The sequence below is a fragment of the Cariama cristata genome, unplaced genomic scaffold, assembly GCF_000690535.1.
Source record: "Cariama cristata isolate BGI_N322 unplaced genomic scaffold, ASM69053v1 scaffold1653, whole genome shotgun sequence".
Classification (NCBI taxonomy): Eukaryota; Metazoa; Chordata; class Aves; order Cariamiformes; family Cariamidae; genus Cariama; species Cariama cristata.
In genome coordinates, this window is record NW_009607594.1 from 21372 (window position 1) to 31253 (window position 9882).

General features: G+C 40.3%; 1 protein-coding gene across 1 annotated transcript in view; it reads left to right on the forward strand.

The window, feature by feature from the left end:
- Positions 1-7208: 7208 nt before the first annotated feature.
- TNIP3 (TNFAIP3 interacting protein 3) overlaps positions 7209-9882 on the forward strand; it is a gene marked incomplete at its 5' end in the record, with an annotated part of 39612 nt that continues 36938 nt past the window's right edge. Inside the window, 1 exon segment of the mRNA XM_009696767.1 lies at positions 7209-7341. Coding sequence (XP_009695069.1) covers positions 7209-7341 — 133 coding nt within the window.

The window sequence follows — 9882 nt, forward strand, 5'->3', positions numbered from 1 at the left end:
TTCAGTTATGATCTTAGTAGTATAATTAAGCAGAAGATCAAAGTGAAAGGGGAATGATGGTGTTTTCCCGACATACAGGCTGTGTAGGGTACAGAAGTGAGGCGGCAGCATTGAAACCCAATCCCAAAGGACCGGCACCTCCAGGCACGGAGGGGAGCAGCACCATGTGATAAGTAACGTGTCGTTTAATGCAAACCAGCTAGTCATCTTCTTGTTGCATGTTTGTTGAGGGGAATAGTCAAAAGATTGGGAGATACTGAGTGCCTGTATATCAGTAGCTTTACTTCTCTCTTCACTAGAGGTGGGACAGATTTTAGGTGCAGCTTCACTTAAGCACTGGGCCTTTTCTTTTTTTTTGGCTTATTTTCAGAGAAACCAGATGTGTTTCCATTAAGAACATGCACCTCTTTTGTTGTTGTGATTTGTGTAATTCTTAAAATTAAGCAAAACTATTAAAGAATAATTGTTTCTGTTCACATTAACAGCACACAGCTTCTCCAGATGTGGCATTTGACAGCCAAACAGCTGCTGGCTATTAAATGTGCCTTAAAAGCTCCATTCCTTTGTCGTAAAGGGAACAGAAGTGTAGGGACGTTTATGGGGTGATAGGCAGATGTTTTGGCTACATCAGATTTGAGTGAAAGTTTAAGTGCTTCTCTGCTATAGCTGCAGTATGTACATGTTTTAACACCTATCATACACCTTGCCTTACGGAGCTATCTTCTTGGGACTGGAGTGAGATTATTTCTAATCTCACACTTACCTCCTGAACCACAGTGCCAGCACTTTTTTTGCAACATCTGGGACATCTCACTCTGAAGACAATGCAGTTCTGCTAGGTGGATCTCAAGTGCTGCTGCTGGTGGCTGGCTTTCCAGCTATGTTTTTGAAATACAAGGTGATATTTTTTTTTTTTTTGGTGAAACTTGAGTTAAAAATTAAGTTGGAAATAATTTGAAATAATGTTACTTTTTAAAAAAACCCTTTCTTTTTAAGTATATCCTTATAATCCTCAAAGGCAGGTGTTCTTCTTGTGTTTGTAGCAGCACAATATGCTTTATGCCCAATAAACTGTTTTTTATAGCAGTATATGTGAGGTAGAATGTAGAACTAGTGGAGCCCAATTTCAAAAGATCTGGCTCAAATTCTTAAGCCTAAACTCTGAGCAGAAATCCACTTGCTGGGTGTTGAGTACTGGAATAGCACCGCTGATCCTTAGGGAGCTGCACCACATTGTAACTATTCGCTATCAGCTCAGAATCTACTCAACTTGCAAGAGCTCATGAGGCTGGAAATTTTTTTTTTTCTGTAACAAAATCTCTTTGTTTTCTTGGCAACATTTTGTTCTTCCCATTGCTTGGGACCGGAAATTCTTTGTCATTTTAGTCTTTACTGGATAAAACTTTAATATAAAAATCCCAATGTATTTACATGGAAAAAATCTAGGAATCCTACAAAACGGAGTTAAGAGAGCAACAATCCTGTAAAATCATATGGAACATAAAAGAATAGGCTAGTTGTACAGAGAAGCTGTGATTTTAAAGAATTATATGCCTAATTGTATTCCTATTTTAATTCTATTTCTAGTACAAATTAGACTAAATATTCTGTAATCCAGGTCTCATTCTCTCCCATATTCTAAAGGCCTTTATCTGAAGTGACGTGCGTTATCATAAAGACAGGAAATATTTGCTGAAATGGTTTGCCTTGAAATTTGCTGTGTTTTTTAATTTAACCAAACCAATTAATCCTCCATATTTCAAATGCAGAAATTTATTTCTTTCTGTGGATCTGCTCCTTAAGCTTAGGCAAGCAAGAGTCCTACGTCCTAAATGCCCACCCAAGAGGATGAAGCATGTGTTTAACCCCTAGACTCTGGAATTCATTTCCTATCAAAATATGACTCTCTGGTGTTGGCATCTGGCTATAAATCCTGGCTTAAAACCTTTTTTCACGATTGTTTATGGTGCGTATTTGTGCTTTCACCAATCGTGGGAGAATGACCCCAGCACACCAGCCTTTAAATTATTATTTTCAAATGGTTATATGCCTTTGATAATAATATTTTGCAATAAATGCCTTGGAACATGTTGTAGGTATGTCCATTGTTGCCCCATAACTGCTGTTAGTAAGTAACAATGCCAGTTTCCAGTGAAAACCAGGGAAAGCCAAGAGCTCACAAATGGTACCAGCTGCAGAGCTGGGACTCTTCATGGGGCTTGTACCTGACTATTTGATAAACGTGGTATTTCTTGGCTGCCAATCTATGCTGCTGCAAGCCCAAAGCCTGTGGCTTATCAAAAGAGCATGGCATGGACCATCAGGAGCTGAAGTGGCTGCTGCTCTGTTATGAAAGCATGTATTAGTGGGAGGTGTTGTGTCTTCTGCTTCTTCTGACCAGGGAAACGCAGACTGCAAGGAGTGCTCTTGACACTACTGGAAGCCACTCGTGTCCACACCTCATGCTTCCTTTCTGATGCCATCATATTCTGGCTTTAGTTTCGGGCCAAATACAGGTTTTGCTCTGGCTCAGTTGCATGTATAATTTAATGAAATTCCCTGTGCGTGTACAACGAGCACTCCGTTTCCTAACCCTGTGAGGACAGACAGACCAGCGTGGTTTATTTAGCTGAGTGGCATTGATCTGCATAGGAATTTCAGTCCTATTCACATACAAGGCATGTGCTGGGCACAACGCTTTTTTTTGTTCTGGCTCCCAGCTGAAAAACTGAATTGCTATAAAAAGGGTATGACCACTTATAAATAATTAATTAATTAGAAAAAGCTGACAGAGCCTAGAAATTGAAATGGCACAAAGATGTACCATAGAGCAAAAAGTGAAAACCATTTTAAAGGCAGCTAGGTGAACACATGGGAGAAATGAAAGTATCTTTAATGTGGTGCAGAGTTAGTCTCTAGCAGTGAAATCCCGCATGGATATGGCAACTTGCAAACCAAAGAGAACAGAACTAATTTCTCATTCTTGGAGGACATGGCTAGAAGGATATTGGGTACTACTTTTCAGATATGACATGAAAATTACGAATAAGGTTGGACTCTCTCCTTTTCCTGCAAGCTGCTAAAACTTATGCTGGGAAACCAGCTTCTTTCATTACATCTGTAGGTTTTGCTTCCGTGTGAAATGGAAAAGAAAATTTAGCAACTGAAAGTTTGCAAAAAGGAGTTAATATTCTAATCTTTTATTGGCTTTGCATTAATCATTGCATGCTATATAAGTAGGATGAGTTGTGTATTTTTTGTATCTTCATATACTTTAGAAACCTTTTGCACGTAGAAGGAGTATACTTTGTCTCATACGACCACATGAAAATGCTTTTAATATTCTCTGATGATCGATTTTACAAAATGTAAAAAACTCTATCTCCCATTTTTTAAAGGGTTTTATTTTAATGATTTTTTTTCTAACAGATTGCCTATTTGTGTCATTTAATTATTAAAACCCCAAATACCCAATTTTAGAAAATGTTAGCAACAGCGTAGAACAGTAAGGGTATTAATAGTGCAGAAACGTATCTGTGAACTTCACAAAACCAAAAGTCGTTTTGAAAAAAATTGCTTGCTGCAGAAGCTCAATGCTGTGTGCCCTCTAGAGCTCACCAGGGGAAGGTCAGGTAATCATCAAGGACTGTCTCCTTCGGGGGTAGCACCCAGTCACCAGTATCTTGAAGACGTATTCAAGCGCTCAGATCATGTGTGTGCTCCTAAAGTCCGAGCTGTAAAATGGATCTATACTCCAGCTATGATTAACGTTTTACATCGCTATAGATATATCTTTCCAATTATCAAAGTGGGTAATAGTAAAATACAGATAAATGGAGTAATAGTTTCTGATCAGAAGACTTTAGCCTAAAAACTGAGGGGAAAATCAAATGCACTGAGAAATCCGGTCAATGAAGTAGTTTTCTGACTTTTGTGATGATGTCAAAACACATGGATATTACAGAGTAGCAATCAATTTGTGGGGATTTGAGTCTTTCATGTTTTTCTTTCTTTTACCCAGGCACAGCTTGCCCAGGTACTCCTAAGCCCAGATAGGAGAATATCGAGATGAGGTGGAGCAGGCAGAAGTGAACATAATTTATGGCCACAGTGTCAGACAAACTGCAGGGAGTAGAGGAATGAACACTTCCTGGCTGAAAAAAAATAGTGAAAGGCAACCCACCATCTTTGTGGGGTATTTCCCAGCTTGATTCACACTCTGATCTCAGGAGGCTGTGGTCACACATCTCCTTTCACTGTGGCTGAACCAGCAGCAAAGATGAGTGCAGCCTGCCTAAATACTTGCTGCCGCGCTCCTGTTGCCCATCTTTTACTGTCCTCGAGACTGCACCTAGACATTGCTCCTTTATTTTGAACAGTTGTTTTAGTTTAAGCTGCCTTATTTGACTTAAAAGAGTTTAAGAAACCCTGACTGCTTTGACCAAGCCGGGTGAGTGGGTTGTGCTGGCAGATGGGGATGATAATTTGCAGTAAGAGAGGTAGTGAAGGTAAAAGTGGCTGAGGCTGTGGAGGAATTAAATTCTGGCTGGCTTTGCTGCAGCTGGAGCAGGCTGTGTGACCGCAGCACTGGGCAATGAGCAAAGTACCCTTTACCAGGAGCTGCTTGTAGGCCAGGGTCTTTTCTCTCAGCTAAGCAGTAAGCTGGTTGCTCTACTGATCTCACGCAGGAGGCATGTGGAGCAAGGAAAGAGGAGAGCAACTAGCTCACCTTTGGTTGGTTGCCTAAGCAACGATGATAAACCTGAAGTTTTGAAAGCTCAGTCTGAAAAAATCGGCCTGTGGTTTTAGCAGCTCTGTCTGAAGTCCTTCAGTACTGCTCAGTAACGTTTCACCTTGCTTTACTTAACCTCTCCCTTCCTTTTGCCATGTTTGTAGGGGCTGTAGGGAGGCTGCAGCAATAATTTCTCCCTTACCAGGCAAATATAATTTCATGCACTTGTCCAAAAAATGCACCATGAGCGACTTCTTCCATGCTGTGGGTTTTCAGTTCTTCCAAGCATCCTATAAAGCACCGAGTGCTCTGCACAGTGTATATCCAATTCTGTTACACAAAGCCATCTCAGGCTGGGTCAGGCATGGCAGTCCAGATGAGCTGAAGATGCTCTTTTCCAGGGAAGTGCACTTGGGTCTTGCTACTTATATTGTAAAGTTTGCATTATGTAGCTGATTAAAAATGAAGGCTATATAAGCCGAGTGCTTGATCATGCTGCTGCGTCAGAATTAGTGTCCGGGAACCTCAGCACAGAATTGCTCAAAAAAGAAAAAGTGCCACTTGCACTGGTCTATCCAGGATTTTGCAATGTTTAGCGAGGCAGAAAAGGGCTGGATTCCTGTCACAAGGTTTGTTGTTTTCCTTCTGTAGTTTTCATCACGAGTTGCCTCGTGGTGCCCGTGCTGCTGGGGCTCACCTGTTGCCCGTGCACAGCTGAGGCTTTGAAAGCTGCCATGAGCATTCAGAGCAGCTGCAGGCTCCTGCACTGCTGTGAGGCTTGTCAAAATGTGCGTTGAGGTCTTTCTCTTAGTCATCGTGGCTTTGAAAGGGAGTTATGACCAGTTAAAGTGGTCTAACAAAAGACAATACTCTTTTCAGTTGGGTACTGTCTTTCTTTGAACTCGTGCTGGTTGCTATATTGGCTTAAAAAAAAAAAAAAGTTAAAGGTTAGTAAGAAGAAATACCTTTCTGCAGAGAAGAAAAATCACGTGATGTGTTTTGTGCTTCAGGACCTTCCAGTGCTAAAAACCTCTCATCTTGGTTCATTGTGTAAAAAGTCCTATTTCCCTATGCCATAGGTCAAGCTCTCGAAACACATCCAAGTATCTTGTCTCTGCCATGAAATTTTTTTGGTGCAGGCAGGCTTCGTGGCAACTCTGAAACTCCCAAGAAATTTCAGCTTGTCCGATTACAAGGCGACAAGTCGAAAAAAAGCTCTTGAGTTTTACTTGTCCTTATCGGCTACTGTTGGTACTTTATTGTAGGACCTCTGGAAATGATTTTGCATTCATGCTTAATGAAAATACATTTCTGTTATACTCTGTGTTGTAAATATTGAGAATAAAATTAATAATTTTATGCTATCAGCACAACATTTGCCACACTTACTTACTCTTATGATTAGGACAGATGGGTTGGTTTGTTGGATAATTTTATCAATTGCCCTTCAAGAGTTTCCTCAGAACCTGCAGTGCAATCCCTCTGGATTGCCTGTGTAAACTGCAGTAAGTTTAACTGATAATTCTTACTGCTTTCAGTTTTTCTGGTAGTTCAAATGAAGAATTTGGTATTTTCTACCTAAATCAAGAAGTAATCCTGCTATAACAGGTTGGTAATACTTTTGAGCCTTGCAGTTTGCTTTCTGGTCATGTATTACTTGTATTTAGAATTGGTTTAAGCTGATTAGGAAATGAAGGTCTGAGCTTGCAAAGAGAGGAGTATTTCTTGAAAACTTGAGCTGGTCTGGGACTTTTAGGGGGTTGTTTTAATTATGGCTCGGTCCATTCTCGGAAAGTCACGTTCCGCTGTTATGGTGTATCAAGTGAATCAGCCCTAATTGCTAGTTAGTTCTGCAAATTTGGAGCAAGCCCTTAAATGCACATGAGTCTTGTGTGTCCTTAGCAGAAAGACAGAAAAGAAATACAATTTTAGTGTTCACAGCAGGCCAATTTTTACAAGATATGAATGTTTTTAAAAGAAACTTTCAGGAAAAAAAACTTGAAAATGCATATCAGGTGTCTATTATGAAGAAAACAAAATGTGCTATCAAAAAACTTTGAACTGAGCACCTAGTTTTGGAGTTCAAAACCATTTTAACCATTTGATTGTGTTTCCGTTAAAGTTGAATTTAGAATTCTTGAAACTGTGGGTGGGTGGGGTTGAGGGCATGTGACAGTCTTCATATAATCCCCCAAAAGGTCAACTTAGATTTTGTAGATGCAAGGTAGTAAAATTCATAAAGACTGCTTATGTAAATATTTTAAATTAATTTCTGCCACAAAGCCCTTAGAGATTGCCTGTGTGACACTGCTCAAGTGCTCTCTGATTGTGTACGAGGAAAAAAGATAGAAGGAGCTTGGTGCAGGACTAACTCTGCTGTCTGCATTGTCACATTCAGAAGACAGCTGACAAATTTGCCTTCTCTGCGCTTCAAGTTTTGGTACAAAGTTTAACATTGCTATTTCTTTCTAAGCAGGTGTGAAAGTAAAGAGCTTGATGTTGAAATAAGGAACCTGATAGAGAAGAATAACACTTACCAGTCGTGTGAGGACCCTGAACCTATTGCCCAAGGGAGTTCGAACCCTCAGAGAACTTCATGTTCCCTTAAGGTAAACGCAGTCTGCTTTTGCAATGTTTATCTGCCAGGAAAGAACATTCAGGGGATGTTCCCTGGGTGACTTGATTATGCATGAAACTTTTTGATTTCTGAAATGATGCAATGAACTTGCTACACACTTTTTTTTTTCCTGATACAGCTACTTTCTGTTATGAGGAAGACTAAATGAGAAGATATGTTTTATAGTGCTTTAAAAGGTCAACTAAATCCATTGATTATCCAAACTGTCATCCTCCGTAGCTAGCTGTGCCTTTTGGATAACACAGATCCACAAAATTGTATACCCCAGGAGCACTGACATTTCTTTAGGTTCTTGCGTTTGGTAGTTCTGACTTAACTGAGGATGAGCAGAGGTGTGTGGGACAAAGATCTTTGGGAGTATCAGAAAGGCTTTTATATAAATAGGAAGAAAGAAGAAGAAAAATGGTGATTGAAACCCACACTTCTGTGGTATTACAAACAGAAAATTGTAAGCCACCTGCTAAGATGGTCATCTTTGCTTGCAGTGAAGCAGCGGTTAACAAGCATGACTGAAACTTGTTCTAGGTTTCCCTCTCGGTTTCCCTCCTTTCCCCTGAAATAGCAAGCTGCTTTTTGTCATGCAATAGGAGGACAAAAGGAAATTTCTGCTTTCTGTAAACTGGGAAAGGGAGGAGTGAGGGGTGCGGAGGAGTGATTAAGCCATGAATGCTATCCATCTGCAAGGGATGACACGCTTACCTGCATGTGTGACTTCATTACGGATCGAGGGGAAGGAAACCTCTGAAGGCTGCGGCCCAAGGTGCGATGCAGGAAATCGATGAGGAGGTAAAGGAGAGATGACTCTCTTCTATGAAATCTGAAATTACACGTAGCTCCTTTCACATCTAAACCGCCATTTCCAAAATGAGTCATGGCCTCGGGGCATGAAGCTGAGCTGAGCCTAAGGAGATACCCCAAGGTCAGACTGGTGGGATTAGAAACAGTGAGAGAAGCCACAGGGAGGAACGGGGATTCCCAGCTGCAGGGGAGGAATAAGCACAGTGAAACAGAAGTCAGTGCAGAATCAAGTAGCATTGAGCTATGAAATTACAGGGCAGAATAGCAAGCCACAAGTGGTCTGCGGCAACACCTCGTTCCCCATGTTAGTCTCCTTCCAACAGCAGGAGATGTAGGAAAGGATTTGGGGGATGTGGGGAGGAAAAAGAAAGGATGTGCTAACCTCAGCTGTTTCTGTGGGGTGCTTCAGCTCTTCAGACAGAATACTGTGGCACTATTTCATCTGTAGAGCTTTTAGGCATTTTGTATTTATAGCACTTGTTTGCTTGTGAAAGATGTGTGTGTGATTTTTTCATAGCTTGAAGGAGGCAGGTTTATGATATTTCTGCGCTAGAAACATGCTGGCTATTTTTTATTTATAATTTTAAGTCAAATAGCTTTTCACTTGGCTGGTTATTGTGTTGGACTTCGAGTGACAGCTTGACAATTGTAATGAACTCCCACAACCTCAGTATAAGTTGCTAGGAGTACATGTCTATAATTGTGTGTTTTGGAAAAGGAGATAATATTTTTAACACCTAGTATACCTTCAATTATGAAGGTTATAAAATAGTATTAAAAAAAAAACCCAACCAACCAACCAAAAAACCACAAAAAAGCCAACAAAAAACCAGAAGATGTCAGTTTGTAAAATTAGATGCTGATTTAGACTTAAAATGAGGGGCAAATTCTATATTTAGGAATTAGGAAAAAATTAAGAGCAAAACAAAAGTGTACCCATCCCTATAGTGTTGGTCATTCATCAGGAAGTTATTTGGCAGAGCCAGTAAGTAATTTTTATTCTGTAACTTTTTCTCTGAAGTGAAGAGTATAAATTGCACACTGCGAAATGGCATTTCCTTCTGAGCTTAAATCTCTTTCGAGACTGTTATCTGGAGGTGTCTGTGAACAGATGCCCTTTCTCACCAGGATTTTTTTTCCATAAAAATATATAATATTATTGTGGTTTTAAAGGCAAATATTTGGGAGAGAGAAAATGTAGGTCTGCAGAATGAACTGATTCCTAGCACATCATTCAGCCTATGATTCCTGTATCTGTAGTACTTGAATTGCAGCTTGTCATGATGCTATGTTCTGTGCTCCGGGAGAGGGAGAAGAGGGAGGAGATGACACAGAAACATCCTTACACGCAGGTCACAGAGCCTGTTGGTGTACTTGGGTCCCTGACACTCACATACGGTCCATTGGCCTAATATAAGGGACTTGAGTGCCTGGGTCCCTATGTGTAGTTTGTCTAGGTGAGCAAACCGGGTTTTTTTAAGTGTTAAGCTGAAATGAGAGGTGAGACATTAGTGTGGCATCATTATTTTTCACTGATTTAAGTTCTTCTCAGTTTGATGAAATGTGTTTCTTTTTGCTAGAGCCATTCACCAAAAAGGGGAAACATACAATGAAATCTTTTACTGATTATAACAATTGATAATTTCTAATTCACATCTACGTATCTGTTCCCCCGTCTGCTGTAACATCACTTATTGCTGTGATGTGCAGCAGG